This window comes from Macaca mulatta, chromosome 1, assembly GCF_049350105.2.
Source record: "Macaca mulatta isolate MMU2019108-1 chromosome 1, T2T-MMU8v2.0, whole genome shotgun sequence".
In the NCBI taxonomy this organism is placed as follows: Eukaryota; Metazoa; Chordata; class Mammalia; order Primates; family Cercopithecidae; genus Macaca; species Macaca mulatta.
Window position 1 is genome coordinate 126,510,303 of NC_133406.1, and position 21,301 is coordinate 126,531,603.

General features: G+C 38.5%; 1 protein-coding gene across 10 annotated transcripts in view; it reads left to right on the forward strand.

Annotated features, from left to right (window-relative positions):
* The window catches only part of PHTF1 (putative homeodomain transcription factor 1), a 62,186-nt gene that overhangs the window by 5,476 nt on the left and 35,409 nt on the right, over nt 1-21,301 (forward strand). For 6 of the 10 annotated variants that reach the window (XR_013399592.1, XR_013399591.1, XR_013399594.1 and 3 more), the window contains 2 exons: nt 14,499-14,568; nt 15,042-15,200. Coding sequence is in view for 4 of the 10 variants with exons in the window: in XM_015148585.3 (XP_015004071.1) it covers nt 14,499-14,568; nt 15,042-15,200 (229 nt within the window). In the remaining 6 variants the exon portion in view is untranslated. Of the gene's footprint in view, nt 1-4,577; nt 4,662-14,498; nt 14,569-15,041; nt 15,201-21,301 lie in introns of all 10 variants that reach the window. The other 4 variants (XR_013399595.1, XR_013399596.1, XM_077950903.1 and 1 more) reach the window with 1 other exon arrangement.

The window sequence follows — 21,301 nt, forward strand, 5'->3', positions numbered from 1 at the left end:
CCATTTTTATTTTCATGGAATTTATGACAAAGTGGGTGAGAATAATAAAAAGAATCCTTCTAATAAGTGCAAATTACTTTGAGGCAAATACTGAGAAGAGGGCTATTTATAAGCTACTACGCTTATAATAAGGGAAATAAATGAGCCTAGTTGCTGGGCATGGTGGCTTATACCTATAATCCTAGCACTTTGGGAGGCCAAAGTGGGAGGATCGTTTGAGGCCAGGAGTTTGACACTAGCCTGGGCAACACAGGGAGACTCTCTCTCTACAGAAAATAAAAATTAACTGGCCATGATGGCATCTGCTTGTGGTCCCAGCTACTCAGGAGGCTGAGGTGAGAGGATTGCTTAAGCCTGGAGGTCAAGATGACAGAGACCCTGCCTCTAAAAAAAAAAAAGGCTGGGCATGGTGGCTCATGCCTGTAATCCTAGCAGGGAGGCCGAGGCAGGCAGATTGCATGAGCTCAGGAGTTCAAGACTAGCCTGGGCAACATGGTGAAACCCCTTATCTGCTAAAAATACAAAAATTAGCTGGGTGTGGTGGCATGCGCCTGTAGTCCTACCTACTCAGGCGGCTGAGGCAGGAGAGTCGCTTGAGCATGGGAGGCAGAGGTTGCAGTGAGCTGAGATCATGCATTGTACTCCAGCCTGGGCAATAAGAGCGAGACTCCATCTCAGAGAAAAAAAAAAAAAAAAAAAAAAAAACCTATTTAAGAAGGTCTCAGATAAGCTTTTGCTAAGGAATTGATTCTTAAAATGAGATCTGAAGCATGAGTAGCAGTTAATTATGTCAAGAACAAATATACTAATTCTACACAAACTTTTTCAGAAAATAGAGAAGGAAATATACTTCTCAGCTTATTCTATGAGACTAGTATTACCCTGAAACCTAAGCCAGACAAAGGCATCATAAGAACATTCATTATGAATGTATGTGTGAAAATCTTTAATAAGATATTAACAAAACCAACAACACATAAAATGGCTTATCTACTGTGACCACGTGGGAGTTACCCCAGGAATGCATTAATTTGAAAGCAAAGTAATGTAATATACCATATTAATAGGATAAAGGACAATCACATATGATCTTCTCAGTAAATACAGAAAGAGCATTTAACAAAATTCAGTGCTGGCCGGGTGCGATGGCTCACGCCTATAATCCCAACACTTTGGGAGGCCGAGGCGGGTGGATCACGAGGTCATGAGGTCGAGACCATCCTGGCTAACATGGTGAAACCCCGTCTCTACTAAAAATACAAAAAATTAGCCGGGTGTGGTGGCGGGTGCCTTTAGTCCCAGCTACTCGGGAGGATGAGGCAAGAGAATGGCGTGAACCCGGGAGGCGGAGCTTGCAGTGAGCTGAGATGGTGCCACTGCACTCCAGCCTGGGTGACAGAGCGAGACTCCATCTCAAAAAAAAAAAAAATTCAATGCCCATTAATGATAAACTAGGAATAGAAGGGAACTTCTTCAACTTATTAAAGATTGTCTAGGAAAAGCTTGCTACAAACTTCACACTTAATGGTTAAAGACTGAATGTTTTCCCCTAAAATCAGGAAAAAAGCAAGGATATCTGCTCTTACCATTTTTATTTAACATTGTCCTGGGAGTCCTAACCAATGTAATAAGCAAAGGAAAAGAGATGAAAGGCATTGAGATGAAAAGGAATATGAAAACTGCCTTTACTCATGACAACATAATCCCATGTTTAGAAAATCCTAATAATTCATATAAAAAACTACAGTAACGAATGTGGCAAGGTCTTCAAATACAAGATCAATATACAAAAATCAGTTGTATTTCTATATACCAACAATGGGTAATTCAAAAATAAAATTAAGAAAACAATTTTATTCATAATAGGAACAAATAATACAATTCTTAGGAATGTTTGACATAGAAAGTGTAAGAGCCATACATGGAAAACTATAAAACATTGCTAAGAGAAATTAAAGAAGGCCTAAATAAATGGAATAACTTTTCATTTTCATGATCTGGAAGATTCAATATTGTTAAAATGTTAGTTTTCTCCAAATGTATCTATATATTCAATGTAATCCACTCAAAATTCCAGCAGACTTTTGTTTTTGGTAGAGATTGATGAGCTAATTCTCAAATATATGTATGTAATACGAAGGATGTAGAATATTCAAAACAAATTTAAAAAGAATAGTGTTGGAAGATTTACATTACTACATTTCTAATACATCTGTTAGAACAAAACTAAAAAGACTAACGATACCAAGTGTTGGCAAGGTGATGGAGGAACTACAACTCTTCTACACTGCTGGTGGGCATGGAAAATGGAAAACAGTTTGGTGGTTTCTTAAAATGTTAAGTATATACTTCTCACATGACCCAGCATTTCCACTTCTAGGGTATCTACCTATATTTAGGGTATCTACTATATCTAATATTTTCTATCCAAGAGAAGTGAAAACATAAATACATGCAAATATTCATAGCAGCAGTAGCAGCAGTGTTCTTAATAGCCAGAAGTAGGAAAAATCCATGTGTCCATCAACTGGTGAATCAACTGGTATAAGCAAATGTGTTATAGTCATATAATGAAATACAATTCAGCAATAAAAACTGTTACTACATACTGCATCATGGATGAATATAAGAAATGTTATGCTAAGCACAACATATTGTATGATTGTTTATATGAAATTTCTAAGAAACTATAGAAATAGAAAACAGATCAAAGATTGCCTATAGATTGAGGGGAACAGGGCTTTCCTGCAAACCGGCAGAAAGGAACTTTTTGGGGTAATGGAAATGTTCTAAAACTTGAGTGTGATAATGATTGAACAACTCTACAAATGTACTAAAAATCTAAATTTACTAAATCTGTAAAAATGAGTTAGTTTAATAGTATGTAAATTATACCTCAATAAAGCTACTTTAAAAATTATACCAATAGAAAAAAGTAGGAAAAATAATAATGTAGTATACCAAAAACGTAAATGTATACATATTCACAATTAAAATTGTTTTCTAAATTTAAAAAAAAATTTATATTTTGTAGAGACAGGGTCTCACCACGTTGCCTAGGCTGGTCTTCAACTCCTGGGCTTAAGCAGTTCTGCCTCCCTGGCCTCCCAAAGTGCTGGGATTACAGATGTAAGCCACCACACCCAGCCCTAAATTTTTTGAATGAGAGTGTATATTAAATCTAATGTCTAACATTATTTTCAGTGATGGAGTGTAACTTAGTCCTCCAAGTTCTTATTTTAAGACTAAAATAAGAATCTCCCTTTTTACTACTCTTTTTTTTTTTTTTTTTTTTTTTTTTTGAGACAGAGTCTTGCTCTGTCACCAAGGCTGGAGCGCAGTGGCGCAATCTCGGCTCATAGCAACCTCCCCCTCCTGGGTTCAAGCAATTCTCCTGCCTCAGGCTCCCAAGTGGCTGGGATTACAGGCACGCACCACCACGCCCAGTTAATTTTTGTATTTTTGGTAGAGGTGGAGTTTCACCATGTTGGCCAGGATGGCTCGATCTCTTGACTTTGTGATCTGCCCACCTTGGCCTCCCAAAGTGCTGGGATTACAGGCATAAGCCACCACGCCTGGTCCCTTTTACTACTCTTTAGCATGCTGTTTGAGATACATGTGCTGAGATGAGCAAAACATTCTAATTAACATTATTAATATTATCTTTTTTGTATGTTTTCTTTTTAAAAATTAATATTAGAGTGAACAAAAATCACTGTTTGAAGATAGCATGGTTTTGTATTTAGAGACTAAAAAAGGCTAATCAGAAACACAGAGACTACTTCAGCTGTATTTGTAATGTTTTACTTAAGCACGATGGTGGCCCATATGATAGATGACACTGACACTCCTTATTAAAGATGACAGTTTGAGGCCAGGCATGGTGGCTCAGGCCTATAATCCCAGCACTCTGGGAAGCTGAGGTTTTTGCTTGAGGCCAGGAGTTTGGGACCAGCCTGGGCAACATAGCTCTACAAAAAGATAAAAAAAATTAGCTGGGTGTGATGACATGCGCCTGTAGTCCCAGATACTGGGGAAGCTGGGTGGCGGGGATCGCCTGAGCCTAGGAGTTTGAGGCTGTGGTATGCTGTGATTGTGCCACTGCACTCTAGACTGGGTGACAGAGCAAGACCCTGTCCTGAAAACAAAAACAAAAACAAAAACAAACAAACAAAAAAAACACCCAAAAAACGATAGTTCAAATACATGCTCTAATCTCTCCTGAAACCTCTTTAAAAGTACAATAAATAAGAAAAAAACATGGCAGCCTGCAAGGACTAAAAGAATGGAAGAAGAGACTACAGTAAACGAGAGCTATCAATGCAATTTTGAAGGCTGGAAAATGAAGGAAGTAAAAATCTAAGTCTCTGCAATAGGGAAAGCTAATAGGAAACAAGTAAAACCCATGTGATTAACTTCTGCAAGACTCAGGAATTAGATGTATCAGGTATATCTGTAGGAGTGAGGAAGAACTAAAGACAGGATTATTTGAGCATGTGTATAAGGGATAATAGACCTAGCCCCAGATCTTCCTTATTCCATGTAGCCACATAGTTACCCTTATCTTCCTCTGACAGAAGACTGGATTGAAGCTTGCTCTCTGGAGAGGCTGAGCCAGAGAAGTTCTGGATTCTGGAAGACCAAAAACAAATCAGAGTCTGGTGAGATGCTGCACTAACAATGGGGATTAAGTGAAAGTCTGGTGGTCAGATTTATAATCTGCAAACAGAAGACTGGAATTTCTTTTTGTCAAAACTGAGTAACCAAAGAGAACCTACGGATACTGAAAAGTGAATGACTGGCCACGCCTCTGTAGTGAGGCCCACTATTCAAAATGCTTCACCCATTGCACAGTGAGCTTGCATTCAGTGTGTTAGTGCCTCTTAACTATAAATGGATAATTAAAGATCATCAAATATTTGAGACCTAAAGAAAAAGAAGAAAAAAGAAAAGAAGCAACGCAGGAATCGTAAGAACAGTGTTTTTAAAGATACAGTTACTACCTTTAAAAAACTGGATACTATAAAAAGACTGAGATATCTTCAGCAGATCTATTGTATAACATTGGTGACTATAGTTAGTAACAGTATATTGTATTCTTGAAAAATGCTAAGAAAGTGGATATTAAAAGTTCTTACCACACAAATAATAACCATGTGAGGTAATGCATATATTAATTTGCTGGATTTAGTCATTTTACAGTGTATATCTACTTCAGAATATGTTGTACACACTGAATACATAGAATATTATCTATCAATTTAAAAATTAAAAAAGAATGCTTAAAAGATAGACTATAGATGAGAAAGTAAGAAGACTTGAAAATAAAAGTAATCAGAATAAATTCAGTGGTGTCTGGGTACAGTGGCTCACGCCTGTAATCCCAGCACTTTGGGAGGCCGAAGTGGATCGCTTGAGCCCAGGAGTTCAAGGTTAGTCTGGGCAACATGGTGAAACCCTGTCTCTACAAAAAATACAAAACAATTAGCTGGACTTCGTGTTGCGCGCCTGTAGTCCCAGCTACTTAGGAGGTCAAGGTGGGAGATCATCTGAGCCTGGGAAGTCAAAGCTGCAGTGAGCCGTGATTGCACCACTGCACTCCAGCCTGGGCGACATAGTGGGACCCTGTCTCAAAAATAAACACATAAATAAATAGAAATTAAAATAAATTCAGGGGAAAAGTTAGAAGATAAATTTGAGACCATTTTCCAGAAAAATAGTATAAAAAAGAATGACAAAAAAGAAAATAACAAAGTGAGTGCAGTTCGTACAGGAAATGTAATATCCAACTAATAGATGTTCCAGAAAAAGGAAATACATGGAGAGGAAGAATAAATAATTCAAAAAAAAAATTGCCCCAGAAATTCAGTACTGTATATGTATTTCCAGATTAAAAGGATCTTTTGGTTGGGCATGGTGGCTCACGCCTGTAATTCTAGCACTTTGGGAGGCTAAGCCAAGAGGATCCCTTGAACCCAGGAGTTTGAGACCAGCCTGGGCAACAAAGTGAGATCCCATCTCTACAATAAAATTAAAAAATCATCTGGGTGTAGTGGTGTGTGCCTGTAGTCGCAGCTACTCAGAAGGCTGAGGTGAAAGGATCCTTTGAGCCTGGGAGTTTAAAGGTGCAGATAGCCGTGAATGCAACACTGCACTTTGATCTGGGTGACAAGTGAGACTCTGTCTCAAAAGAAAAAAGAAAATAAAACGATCTTTTGAGTCATCAGCATTGTTTGGTGATGTAATGATCATTAATAGCGTGGAGTATGTGTCTTGCATTATTTTAAGCAACACACACAATTGATCCTCATGATAATCTTATGAGGTATGTGCTATTATCTTTCCCTTTTTATAGGTGAAGGAATTGAGGCATAGAAAGGCTAAATGGAAAGTTATTTCCTCATCTTCAACAGTAAGAAATGAATGGATAACATCTGAAATTGATTAAAGCACTGTAAACTTTTTTTTTTTTTTTTTTTTTTTACAAATAAAAAAGAAATAGCTAGGATATATGAATCAAGGGTAAGGAAGGGTGAGACTGGAATGTTATTTTTTATTAGCCTTGTAATATGAGAATTATTTTAGTACAAATAAAGATTTAATTTTAAAACATTTTTCCTCCAAAACCAAATAATATATTAAATGATGTTACCTGAGTAATAGGCTATACATACATTTCCATATAAGATAGGTATATTTAGAGGTATATGAGTATTTAGGTATATTGGCTATACCAATATGCTTTATTTATACCGGTGCCAAAACGAACAAATCTCATCAGCATTTAGGCAAGAGCTTTAGAGTCAGATGGACTTAACTGTATATTATAGTAATTTTCCTAATTATTCACTACCTGTAATTATTCTTTCCTGTAAGAAGATTATATGGCTGCACTTACTGTCATGTGACTTGCAGTGCCTTCCTATAAGAGGAGAATTCTTCCTGGCCCCACAGACTTCCACCTTAGTCATGGAATTTGCTTGGCCAGTGGAGTGTGAGCTGAATGTGACCTTCCTCCCGTGACTCAATACTTTTTTTTGTTTTCTTACCTTTCCTATTCAGTGACTTGCTAAAATACTAAAGTCAGGGTTTAGAGTTCTTCACCTTGACACTAATCTCACATTTTCAGTTACCAATACTTCTGGATTATACCTGCTAAATATCTTTTGAATATGAGTACAGTTCCCAGTTCACACTTCTAATTACTGGTCTGACCTATTGTCTACTCATCTGGTTGGCAAACTATTGCTTATGTGCAAATCTAGCTGAAACCCAGCCAGGTTTAGTGCTTTACATATTTATATTCAATGTCTGTGTCTGCTGTAGGGCTACAGTGGCTAAGTTGAGTGGTTGTGACAGAGATGGTATAGTCCAGCAGTCCCCAGTCTTTTTGGCACCAGAGACCAGTTTCATGGAAGATAGTTTTTCTGTGGACTGGGGGGATGGTTTTGCAGTGATTTAAGCACATTACATTTATTGTGCACTTTATTTCTATTATTACCTTGTAATATATAATGAAATAATTACACAGCTCACTATAATGTAGAATCAGTGGTAGCCTTGAGCTTGTTTTTCTGCAACTAGACAGTCCCATCTGAGGATGATGGGAGACAGTGACAGATCATCAGGCATTAGATTATCATAAGGAGCACGCAACCTAGATCCCTTGAATGTGCAGTTCACAATGGGGTTTGCACTCCTGTGAGAATCTAATGCCACCTCTGATCTGACAGGAGTTAGGGCTCAGGTGGTAATTCGAGCAGTAGGGAGTGGCTATAAATACAGATGAAGCTTCCCTTGTTCTCTCACCTGCCGCTCACCTCCTGCTGTGCAGCCCAGTTCCTAACAGGCCACCAACCACTATTCCATGCCCTGGGTATTGGGGACCCCTGGTATGGTCCATAAAGCCTGAAATGCCATCTGGCCCTTTATAGAAAAATTTTATCCACTCCTGATTAGATTACTGGAGTAGGTTTTTTAACTTTCTAACTGCTTTCTTTTGCTTCCTATCTCTCCTTACCCTCCATCTGTTCTTTATAACGAAGCCAGGTTGTTGTTTTTTGGTTTCTGTTTTAATACAAATTTGATTATTTTTCTCATATTTAAAACTGTTTCCTGACTTCCTAGTACCCTTAAAATAAAATCATACTCCTAGCATGATTATAGTTTTCACATTATGACTTCTCATCTCACAAGTTTACCTCTTACCCATGTCTTGACCTCTTTTCACTTCCACTGTGTGCTTTAGGCCTTCTCAAACTTACTTTAGTTTTTACCATGCTATCTCTTATTCCTGGGTCCTCTCATATGCTTTTCTTTCTTTCTTGCCCTCCCCTCCCCTCCCCTCCCCTTCCCTCCTCTCCCCTCCTATCCCCTTCCCTTCCCTTCCTTTCCCTTCTTTGGAGACAGAGTCTTGCTCTGTCATGCAGGCTGGAGTGCAGTGACACAATCTCGTCTCACTGCAGCCTCTGCCTCCCTGGTTCAAGAAATTCTCTTACCTCAGCCTCCCGAGTGACTGGGACTACAGGCTCATGCCACCACTCCCAGCTCATTTTTGGCATTTTAGTAGACACGGGTTTCACCATGTTGCCCAGGCTGGTCTCCCTGAGCTCAGGGAATCTGCCTGCCTCAGCCTCCCAAAGTGCTGGTATTACAGGCATGTTTCTTGATTCCTCATTTTGCTATATCCCATGCGCAACTTTACAAGTTCTTATACATCCTTCAGGTATCAGGTTAGATACTATTTTTCTTTGTGGAAATCTTTCTTGGACTTCTTAAATGTGAATAAGGTGTCCTTTATGGATGTTCCTGTAGTGCTACACTTGCTTGTAATTGTTGTTTTGTTGTTTATCATATGCCCCAAATCAGGGGTAACTTCCCTCTCTGCACCAGACTGTATAAATAGTTCAATTCTTTTGATGGTAATAAAATAGAAAATTTCAGCACACTAGGAAATAGAGATTTGTCACAGGGTTTCACTTGTTTTTTATTCCTTGTTTAATACAAAGTCCAATTATATTGCATCAATACCTCCAGTGTTTTTGTTCCTCTTCCAAAAAGTAGGAACTTCATTTGTCAAGTGGTTCTGAGCTTGTGATGATGTTGCACAGTTATGTTGGGGGCAAACAATAGAGAGGGCTGCGTACAGCCTACACCTGGGGATGTGCAGAGAATTCCCCTACCACTACTCTGGCAACTAGTGATTATCCTGATTCTCTCCTACAACCTTTTCCTGGACTGCTGAGGTAGAGGTTGTGGCCAATAGGAAAATCCACTCCTAATGCCCATTGAACCTCTCAAAGTTAAGCAGTCTTGTTTGATTTAACAAAACCTCTCTCTACATTGATTAGGGATGCATTTTGTGTCATATAGCAAAAGGCAGGATAGTGTAGTGGTTAGAGCACAGACTTTGGAATGAGAATGACAGGATTGGAATCTCTGCCTTGGTTGCCTCATCTGTAAAGTGAGGATAATAAAGGTACCAATATCATAGGACATTTGTGAGGACTAAATGAGTCAAGTTAAGTACAGTCATGTGCCACATAATGATGTTTCAGTCATCGGTGCTCCTCATATGGTCCCATAAGATTATAATGGAGCTGAAAAATTCCTATTGCCTAGTGATTTTGTAGCCATCCTAAAGTCATAGCATGACACATTACTCATGTGTTTAGAGTGATGCTGGAGTAAACAAACCAAATGCACTGTCAGTCATAAAAAGTATAGCATAGAGTTACGTACAGTACCTAACACTTGATAATGATAATAAATGTCTATATTACTGGTTTATATATTTACTATACTATGCTTTTCATTGTTATTTTAGAGTGGACTCCTTCTATTTATTTAAAAAAATCAGTTAACTGTAAAACAGTCTCAGGCAGGTCCTTCAGGAGGTATTCCAGAAGAAGGCATTGTGATCATAGGAGATGACAGCTCCCTGTGTGTTATTGCCCCTGAAGACCTTACAGTAGGACAAGATGTGCGAGACAGTGATATTGATGATCCTGACCCTATGTAGGCCTTGGCTGTGTGTGTTGGTATCTTAGTTTTTAATTAAAAAGTAAAAAAAAGAAGAAAGAAAAAAGCTTATAAAGATAAAAAGAAAATGTGTGTTTTTAAACTGTTATTACAAAAAAGTCAAAAAGTTTAAAAAACCTATAAAGCTTATAAAGTAAAAGCATTACAGTAAGCTAAGGTTAAGTTATTATAGAACAGACTGGTTGAGGTGGCTCATGCCTATAATTCTAGCACTTTGGGAGGCCACGGCAGGAGGATCACTTGAGACCAGGAGTTTGAGACCAGCGTGGGTGACAAAGCAAGACCCCTTCTCTACAAAAAAAAAAAAACAAAAAAACTTGGGAGGCTGAGGTGGGAGGATTGCTTGAGCCCAGGAGAATGAGATTGTAGTGAGCTGTGATCGTGCCATTGCACTATATCATGGGCAACAGAGCAAGACTCTGTCTCAGAGAAAAAAAAAAGTTATTGTTGTAGAAAGGAAGATTTAAAAAAATGTGATGTGTATCTTATGTTTACGGTGTTTATGAAGTCTACAATAGTGTACTACAGCGGTGTCCTAAGCTTTTACTTTCATTGACCACTCACTCACTGACTTACTCAGAGCAACTCCCAGTCCTGAGAGCACTATTCATAAGTGCCCTATACAGGTGTACCATTTTTTATTTTTTATTTTTCTTTTTTGAGACAGAGTTTCACTCTTGTCGCCCAGGCTAAAGTGCAATGGTGCGATCTTGGCTCACTGCAACCTCAGCCTCCTGGGTTCAAGCGATCCTGCCTCAGCCTTCTGAGTGGCTGGGATTACAGGTGCCCACCACCACACCCGGCTAATTTTGTATTTTTAGTAGAGATGGGGTTTCACCATGTTGGCCAGGGTGGTCTTGAACTCCTGACCTCAGGTGATCCTCCTGCCTTGACCTCCCAAAGTGCTGGGATTACAGGGGTGAGCCACCACGCCCAGCCCCATTTTTTATCTTTTATACCATATTTTTACTATACCTTTTCTAGGTTTAGACACAAATACCACTGTGTTTAAAATTGCCTAAATATTCTGTATAGTAATATGCTGGACAGATTTGTAGCCTTGGAGCAATAGGCTGCCATATAGCCTAGGTGTGTAATAAGCTATGTTCAGGCAACAGTGAAATCACTTAAAGATGAATTTCTTAGAATGTATCCCTGACATTAAGTGATGCATGACTATATGTGAAAGTGCTTAGGATAGTGCCTGGCATGTACTTCCTCTTATACATACCTGCACGGTGGAAGATAAAGCAGAAGAATTCTAAAACAAAAGTATGGAATGTGGTTTTTACTCTCCCTCAGTACAAAATATACAGCAGTATATGGTGACTTTTCTAATCTTCCTTGAGATCAGTGGTCATAAATTTATTAATGATTTCTGTCTCTTTAGGAATTAAAAAAATGGAGAGATTCAGAGGGCATTTTCCTGAGAAACCCTTGTACATTTGGCCTTTTCGTTTGTCTTCCCTTCTATACTGTACATTCGTTGAAGATAGAGCCATGTTTTGACTTATTGTTTTATACCTAGCTCAAGCAGAGTATCTGACATATAAAAGATACTTGTGGAATATTTTTTGACTGAGTGAATGAATAAATGTGTTTCTATTGCTAAGGGAGATTTGGATAATTGTACCTCTAGTTAATGCTAATTCTAACGCTGTAACATTATTGGAGAAAAGTCTAGAAAGCAAAGAAAGTAGAAAGATTATTTTGACTCTAAAGTGATGGGGAATAGCACTGGTACAAATGTCCGGAAAGCTTAGCACTGGGACAAATGTCCAAAAAGCTATAAAGTAATATTTTTACTTTAAATTTTTAATTTCTGATTTTGAATATAGCATACAAGATAATTGTTATTCTCGTGAAAATGCATATTTCAAAAATTAGTGTACATGTTTCTTCAAAGGGTTTTTTCCTTGAGTTGCCTCATTTTCAAATTTTGATTCCTTCTTTAATTTTATTACACTTGAGGTTTTAGAATATTTTTCTGTAAAATCTACAGCTTATGGTGAGTTGAATAGAAATATATAGGATTCACAAGAGAAATTGACTGCATCTGTTTAAACAAAGCTAAAGATCAATACTGGTTCAATGACCATGATAGGTAAATAGCAAATTATTGTAAACTTTATTTTTGGCATTAATTTTAATGATTGAATATCTAATTTTTAAGATGTAATTAAGAATTAGCATGTACAAATTATTTTATTATTATTTTCTAAATTAAGGGACAGGGTCTTGCTCTGTCGCCCAGGTTAGAGTGCAGTGGTGTGATCTCAGCTCACTGCAACCTCCACGTTCCCAGTTCAAGTGATTCTCCTGCCTCAGCCTCCTGAGTAGCTGGGATTACAGGCACCCACCACCATGCCCAGCCACTTTTTGTATTTTTAGTAGAGACAGAGTTTCACCATGTTGGCCAGGCTGGTCTTAAACTCTTGACCTCAGGTATCCTCCTGCCTTGGCCCCTCCCAAAGTGTTGGGATTACAGGGGTGAGCCACCGTGCCTGGCCACTATTTCTCACCATATACAAAAACCAAGCCAAAATAGATTAATGATTTAAATGTAAGACCTGAAACTGCTAGAAGAAAACATAGGGGAAATGCTTCAGAACATTGGTCTGGGTAAAGATTTTATAGAGAAGACCTCAGAAGCACAGGTAACAAGCAAAAATAGACAAATAGGATTGTATCAAACTAGAAAGCTTCCGCACAGCAAAGGAAACAATCAAGATTGAAGAGACAACCTACAGAATGAGAGAAAACATTTGCAAACTTTTCATCTGAAAAAGGATTAATATATATAAGGAACTCAAATAACTCAATAGCAAAAATCCGAATACTTCAATTTTAAAATGGACGATTGAGCTGAATAGACATCTCTCAAAAGAAGACAATACAGACGGCCAACAGGAATATGAAAAAATGCTCGATATCACCAGTCATTAGGGAAATGCAAATCAAACCACAATGAGATACCACGTCAACCTAGTTTAGAATGGCTGTTATCAAAAAGACAAAAAAAAAAATGCTGGCAAGGATGCAGAGAAAGGGGAATTCTTATACACTGGTGGTGTGAATGTAAATTAGTACAGCCACTATGAAAAACAGTATTGCAGTTCCTCAAAAAACTAGAAATAGAACTACCATGTGATCCAGCAGTCTCAGTATATATCCAAAGGAAAGATAATCTATATGTCAAAGGAATATCTGTATTCCTATGTTTATTGCAGCATTATTCACAATAGTCATGACATGGAATTCATACGTGTCCATCAACAGATGAATGGATAAAGAAAATATGGTATATATACACAATGGAATATTATTTAGCTGTAAGAAAGAATGAAGTTGTGTCATTCATGGCAACATGAATGGAAATGGAGAACATTATGCAGAGTGAAATAAGCCAGGCCCAGAACGATAAATACTTCGTGTTCTCACACATACATGGAAGCTAAAAAGTTGATCTCATAGAAGTAGAGAGTAGAATAGTAGTTACTAGAGGTGTGGAAGTGTAAGAGGGAGGGAACGACAGATAGCCAATGCTTGGTTAACAAATACAAAAGTACAGCTAGATAGGAATAAGGTTTAGTGTTCTGTAGCACTGTGAGGTGGCTATAATTAATCACAATTTATTATATGTTTTCAGATACCTAGCAGGGTGGATTTTGAATGAACCCAACACAAAGAAATGATAAATGTTCAAGGTGATATAGTTTGATCATTATACATTGTATACATGTATTGAAATATCACATTCTACCCCATAAATGTGCACAATTATAACGTGTCAATTAAAAATAGTAGAGCAAAAAAAAGATGAAAGTTATTTGTTTTTGAGGAGTGAAATTCAGAGGAGAGGAGCAATGGCTCAGGGGGCTATTATTTTTCATGTATTGATCTGTTGGCACTGTTCGAATATTTTAAAAAGTGATAAAGTATATGGATGCATTAGTGGAGAGGATTAAAAACTAAAACAAAATGTGTATTAATGGCAAGTTCCTTTAAGGAGCTTTAGGATTAAAGTGTCCTTAGTAAAAGGGAATCGGATATACAGAAAAAAAAATTTAAGTTTATTTTCTGTATTTAAAAGGGCTTTTCTGACTGGGCACAGAGGCTCACACCTATAATCCCAGCACTTCTGGGAGGCCGAGGTGAGTGGATCACCTGAGGTCAGGAGTTTGAGACTAGCCTGGCCAACATGGTGAAACCCCATCTCTACTAAAAATATGAAAAATTAGCCGGGCTTAATGGTGGGCACCTGTAATTCCAGCTACTTAGGGGGCTGAGTCAGGAGAATCACTTGAACCCGGGAGGCAGAGGTTGCAGTGAGCCGAGATCACACCATTGCTTTCCAGCCTGGGCAACAAGAGCGAAACTACGTCTCAAAAAAAGAAAAAGTAAATAAAAGGGCTTTTATTTATTTCTGGTTTTGTTTTTGTTTTGTTTTATCCTAGGGTTTGAAAAACAAACCAAAAAAGATGGGCCACATAAAGCCAGACTTGATTGACGTTGACTTAATCAGAGGTTAGTTCTAAAATTGTTTTTTATGTATATTATTATATTATTTCAGGTGGTGCCTAATTTTTAATATCTTCTCTATATGATGGTGTACTTTAATTTCCAAATGTAACACTTTACTCTCATCACTCAGGCTTTAGCACTTTTTCTACCTCTGCCTTAGTACTGTGTGGCTCTATAAATTACATGCATACATGTAAAAGAGGGATGAACATAGAGACTTGCTGTTGTGTAATTAGATAAATAGGTTGTTTAACATTCATGTAAGCCTGACTTATTTTGAGCTTCTGTCCTAGTGATTGAGGCAAGAAGTTATTACATTTAACAGACATCTAAGAGGGTTTTTTCTTTTTTTTTTTTTTAACTGAACAGGTTTTGTGCTGATGTTTGCACTCACCTGTTTTTAATGTAGTGCTACAGGTGGGCATCAATACAGTGTATATAAATGTTTGATATTTTGTTTTATTGTATGTTTAAAGGGTCAACATTTGCCAAAGCAAAACCTGAAATTCCATGGACATCTCTGACTCGGAAGGGGCTTGTTCGAGTTGTATTTTTTCCATTGTTCAGCAATTGGTGGATTCAGGTTACCTCTTTAAGAATCTTTGTTTGGCTGTTACTACTTTATTTCATGCAAGGTAATTGGCAGAGTTGGAATAAGCAATGACAGTTTCTTTTTGCTGCTTTTGCTATTAAATAATTATCTACTGTTTTTACATTTACCCTTTCACTTGACGGTTTAAAGTACACAGAAGTGAAGAGACATAGGCCATTCGGGGTTCATCTTAAAATTACCTGCTACATTAGAGCAAACATACTTGTGTAACTCTTTCTCTTCACTTGAGTTTCTTTCTACCTGTCTCACTGGCCAGGCCTTTTCTGTCTTTTCTTGTGTCTGACCTCTGAGCCTTTGAAATTGGGTATGTGTGTTTTTTGTTTTTGAGACAGGGTCTCTCTCTGTCACCCAGGCTGGAGTGCAGTGGCATGATCATAGCTCACTGCAGCCTTGACCTCCCAGACTCAAGCAATCCTTCCACCTCAGCCTCCCAAATAGCTGGCATTACAGGTGTATGCCCCTGTGCCTGGCTAATTTTTGTATTTTTTTGTAGAGACCAGGTGTTGTCATGCTGCCCAGGCTGGTCTTGAACTCTTGGGCTCAAAAGTGTTGGGATTACAGGTATGAGCCACCATGTTCAGCCTGAATATTGGATTACCTAAAGTTTGCACCCTAGGTTCTGTTCTTTAAGTAGTCTCATTAAGGCCTGTTGCTTTAAATATAATTGATATACAGATGATTCCCAAGTCTGTATCTTCAGGCCAGATCTCTCTGCTGAACTTCAGACTTACAAATCTAATTGGCTGCTTGACATTTCCATGTGGAGATTTAATTATATAAATCTGGTATCAAGATACCATATGGTATCTTGAACTTAATTATATAAAAAATGGAACTCTTGACTTGTGTGTGTGTGCGCTGCACACATGTGCATGTGTGTGTAAACTTGTTCCTGTTTGTGTCTCCAATTCATTAAATGATACCATCAGTCACCCAGTATGCAGGTGAAAAATGAAAGCTTCCTACTCTACCCTACCATCAACTCTCATGTGTAATCTGTCACCAAGTCTGCGAGTTCTTCCCCCAAATTTGTCACTCTATTTATCTCAGTCTCTGCTGCCATGATAATTGTCCACAGCACCAGCATTTCTTTGCTTAGACCACTGGAATAACATCTACTCTGAGCCTTCTTTCTACCAATCATTCTTTCCACAGCAATTAGCGAAATCTTTTAAAAACAGAAGCCATATAATGTCATTTTCCTGCTTAAAACCCTGTAGTGACTTCTGTCGACCTTAGAATAAAAATCCAAAGTTCTTACCATGGCCTATACTGCCCTGCAGGACCTGGTCCCTGTTCTCCTCTCAGACATCATCTTCTCTATTTCTTACCACTCTTCTTGTGCTGGCTCTAGGCATAATGTCCTTTTTTTTGTTCTTCACACACAGCTGTTTTGTTTTGTTTGAAGCATTTGGAGTTTGGCTGTTTTTCCCCAGGCTGGAGTGCAATGGTGCGATCTCGGCTCACTGCAACCTCTGCCTCCTAGGCTTAAGTGATTCTCGTGCCTCAGGCTGTTCTCAAACTCCTGACCTCAGGTGATCCGTCCACCTCAGCCTCCCAAAGTGTTGGGATTACAGGTGTGAGTCACTGCACCTGGCTGTTTGAAGCATTCTTAAGGCTTTTAAAATGGCTGGCTTTTTTCTCACATTTAAATCTCAGCTGGGATGTAAATTCCATAAAGAGATCATTCCTATCTATATTTCTAAGTAGTCCTAATACCCTCTAGTCACTATCATAAGAATCAATTTTAATTTCTGGGTTACACATCACTACTTGATGTTTTCTAACTGTGTGCAGGGACCCAGTGTATTCTCTTTACGAATGTATCCCCATTGTCTATCAAGGAAGTGGGCAGTATGTACTATGGTTACACCTGTGCAAAAAGGCATGAATTAGAACAAAGAGTGGGAGAAAGTTGGGTTAAGGTGAAAGAATTATGTTTTTTTTTTCTTTTATCTGTGTCAGTTTAAAAAATTTTTAAGTTATAGAGTGAAAAATATATGTATATATTTACAAATTTATAGGTTTAATATTTTTTAAGTTGTGAAAGTGTCATTTATTAGAATATCTGTAATGGAAGTATTCCACATCTGTGCTGCCCAGTGTAGTAGCTACTTAGCCATATGTGGCTATTGAGTATTCAAAATGTAGTTAGTGTCAATAAGAGACCGAATTTTAAATTTTATTTGATTTAAAATAAGTCTTCATAACCATCATTTTAATGGCTGCATAATCATTCATCATGTAGACATACCGTCATTTAAAACTATCATTTTAATGTCTGTACAGTCTATCATATGTAGTCATATGTATCATATGGATTTATAAACATCTTTATATGGCTGCCCTTTTTTTTTTTCTTTTTGAGACAGTCTCACTGTTGCCCAGGCTGGAGTATAGTGGTGCGGTCTTGGCTCACTGCAACCTCTGCCTCCTAGGTTCAAGTGATTCTCTTGCCTCAGCCTCCCAAGTAACTGGAACTACAGACACACACCACCACGCCTGGCTAATTTCTGTATTTTTAGTAGAGAGAGGGTTTCACTATGTTGGCTAGGCTGGTCTTGAACTCCTGACCTCAGGTGATCCTCCTGCTTCAGCCTCCCAGAGTTCTGGGATTACAGGTATGAGCCACCACACCTGGCCTATATAGCTTTTTAATAGTCCATTATGTAAGAGTCCTGTAATTTATGTAACCTTTCTGTCTGAGTCTGTTGAGGCTGCTATAAGAAAAATATCATAGACTGGGTGGCTTATCAACAACACAACTTTATTTCTGACAGTTTTGGAGGCTAGGAAGTCCAGGATCAAGGTGCCAGAAGATGTGGTATCTGGTGAGGACCTGATTTCTGATTCATTGGTGTCAGTCTTCTTGCTGTGTCCTTATGTGGTGAAAGGGGCAAGGGAGCTCTTAGGAGTCATTTTATAAGGCCACTTCCATGAGGGCACTCATCCCCAAACTTACCAACTGGTTATATGTGACTGGGGACCTCCCTAATATGCTTTCTCACTTTTTACAATGTGCATAGGCTGATAACTTTTCAAATCTTTAAGTTAATGCTTCCTTTTTGCTTAACAATTCTGTCTTTTAAGTCATTTCTCTCTTCTCACATTTTACTGTAAGCACATAGGAAGAGCCAAGCTGCACCTTTATCACTTTGCTTAGAAATAGCTCCAGCTAAATATGCAATTTCATCACTTGCAAGTTTCACTTTCCACAGAATCCTAGACCATAAATACAGTTCAGCAAGTTCTCTACCACTCTGTAACAGAGTGTTTTTCCTTCAGTTTCTAATAACATATTATTTCTCATTTCTATCTGAGACCTCATCGGAATGGACTTTACCTCATATTTTACCAATACTCTGTTCGTGGTTACTTAGGTAGTCTCGAAGAAGACTGAGGCTTTTTCTGTAGCTCCCCTCTTTTCTTTCTTTGTTTTTGTTTGTTTTATTTTGTTTTTCAAGACACAGTCTTGCTCTGTTGCCCAAGCTGGAGTGCAGTGGCACGATCTTGGCTCACTGCAACCTCCACCTCTCGGGTTTAAGTGATTCTCCTGTCTCAGCCTCCCGAGTAGCTGGGATTACAGGCGCCTGCCACCATGCCTGACTAATTTTTGTATTTTCAGTAGAGATGGGGTTTCACCATGTTGACCTGGTCTCAAAGTCCTGACCTTAGGTGATCCACCCGCCACGGCTTCCCAGCTTGTTGGGATTACAGGCGTGAACCACTGCACCTGGCCACCTCTTTTCTTTCTGATTCCTTACCAGAATCTCTTTTGAAAAGGTTTAAGGCAATCCAGGCTTTTTCTACTGTGTACCTCAGTATTCTTCTAGTCTCTACCCATTACCTCTACCCATTCTAAAGCTGCTTCCACATTTTTAGGTATTTGTTATAGTAGGACTCCCATTCTCAGTACCAATTTCTATCTTATGCCACTTGGGCTGATAAAACAAAAATATCATGGCCTAGGTGCTTTATAAATAACAAAAATTTATTTTTTACAGTTCTGGAGGCTGAGAAGTTCAGATCAGAGCACTAGCAGATTCAGTGTCTGGTGAGGGTCTGCTTCTCTCTGGGTCCTCATGTTGCTGAAGGGGCACAGGAGCTCTCTGGAGTCTCTTTAATAAGGTTACTAATCTCATTCATGAGAGCTCTGCCCTCATGACCTAATCAGCTACCAAAGGCCCCATCTCCTAATATGGTCACATTAAGGATTAAGATTTCAATATGAATTTTGTTGGGGACATACTTTATAGTATCTTCCCATATTGTGGGCATTTAGGTTGTTTCTATGTTTTTTCTATTAATAATGCCATCAGGAACAAAGTTTTCCTTATTTTATATTATTTCTTTAGAATTTGTTCTTTGAAATAGAATTAACAGATCAAAGAATGCGGACATTTAAGGGTTTTTGTACATACAGTGAAATTGCCGGTGGCACAGTTCTTTTGGAAAGCAATAGATGAGGATACTTGTTTTACCATGGTCTTACCAGCATTATTATAATTTTAAAATTGTTATCTAGGTGGGGGGTGGTGGCTCAAACCTGTAATTCCAGCACTTTGGGAAGCTGAGGTGGGAAGACTTGAGGCCAGGAGTTTGAGACCAGCTTGGGAAACACAGCAAGATCCCATCTCTACCAAAAAAAAAAAAAAAAGAAAAAAAAAAGTTTAAAAAAATTAGTGGGGCATGGTGATGCATGCCTGTAGTTCCAGCTACTTATGAGGCTGAGGTGGGAGGATCACTTGAGCCCAGGAGTTTGAGGTTACAGTGAGTTATGATTCATCACTGCACTCTAGCCTGGCTGACAGAGTAAGACCCTGATTGCATCTCTGCCCACACCTGCAACAAAAAATTGTTACCTAATTTGACATGCAAAAAATATTTTGCTTGTTGAATATGCATTTCCTTGGTCACTTGTAAGGGTGAAATTTAAGTATTTTTTCCACACATTTATTATTAAATTATTTATTCCTTCCTGGTTGATAGATACTGCATCATATATAGAGAAAATTTCCATATATGCCATGGTCTGTTTCCAGACTACATATTCTGTACCGTCAGTTTTGGTTATTCTATGCCATATGTTAAATGGCACATAAATAATTTTGGTTATTCTCATATCTGTGCCATATACTAAATTTTCATATTTGCCATGGTGTGTTTCTGGACTACATACTCTGTACCATTAATTTCTGGTTATTCTCATATCTATGCCACACTGCTTTCATTAACTACAGCTATTTAATATGGATTAACATTGAGCAGGAAATTTTTTTTTTTCTTTTGGGATGGAGTCTCACTCTATTGCCCAGGCTGGAGTACAGTGGTGTGATCTCAGCTCACTGCAACCTCTGCCTGGGTTCAAGCAATTTTCCTGCCTCAGCCTCCCAAGTAGCTGGAATTGCAGGCATGTGCCACTACGCCCGACAAATTTTTGTATTTTTAGTAGAGATGGGGTTTCCCCATGTTGACCATGGTGGTCTCGAACTCCTGACCTCATGATCCACCTGTGTTGGCCTCCCAAAGTGCTGGGATTACAGGCCTGAGCCACTGCGCCTGGCCAGGTATTTCTTTATTATTCTGCTTTCCCACATTTTCTCTCATGCTTTCTTGTTTATCCTTTCCAAAATAGTTTAGCATTATTTTATCATGATTAAAACCAAAAAACCCCACAATATAGGAATTTGGATTGGAATTCTCTGATTATCCCCTTTCCCCAGCACACATACACAAATATAGATGTATGCATATATTTTTGGAAGATGGACAGAAAATATGACTTCTTTACAATATTCTCTTCGCTATACAGAAATATGATATTGCTCTCCTTTTAATCGGGACTTCCTTTTTTTTTTTTTTTTTAATTGAGATGGAGTCTCGCTTGTTGCCCAGGCTGGAGTGCAGTGGCATTATCTTGACTCACTGCAACCTCTGCCTCCTGGGTGCAAGCGATTCTCATGCCTCAGCCTCCTGAGGAGCTGGGACTACAGGTGTGTGCCACCATGCCTGGCTAATTTTTTTGTATTTTTAGTAGAGACGGGGTTTCGCTGCATTGGCCAGGCTGGTCTTGAACTCCTGATCTCAGGTAATCCTCCCACCTCGGCCTCCCAAAGTGCTGAG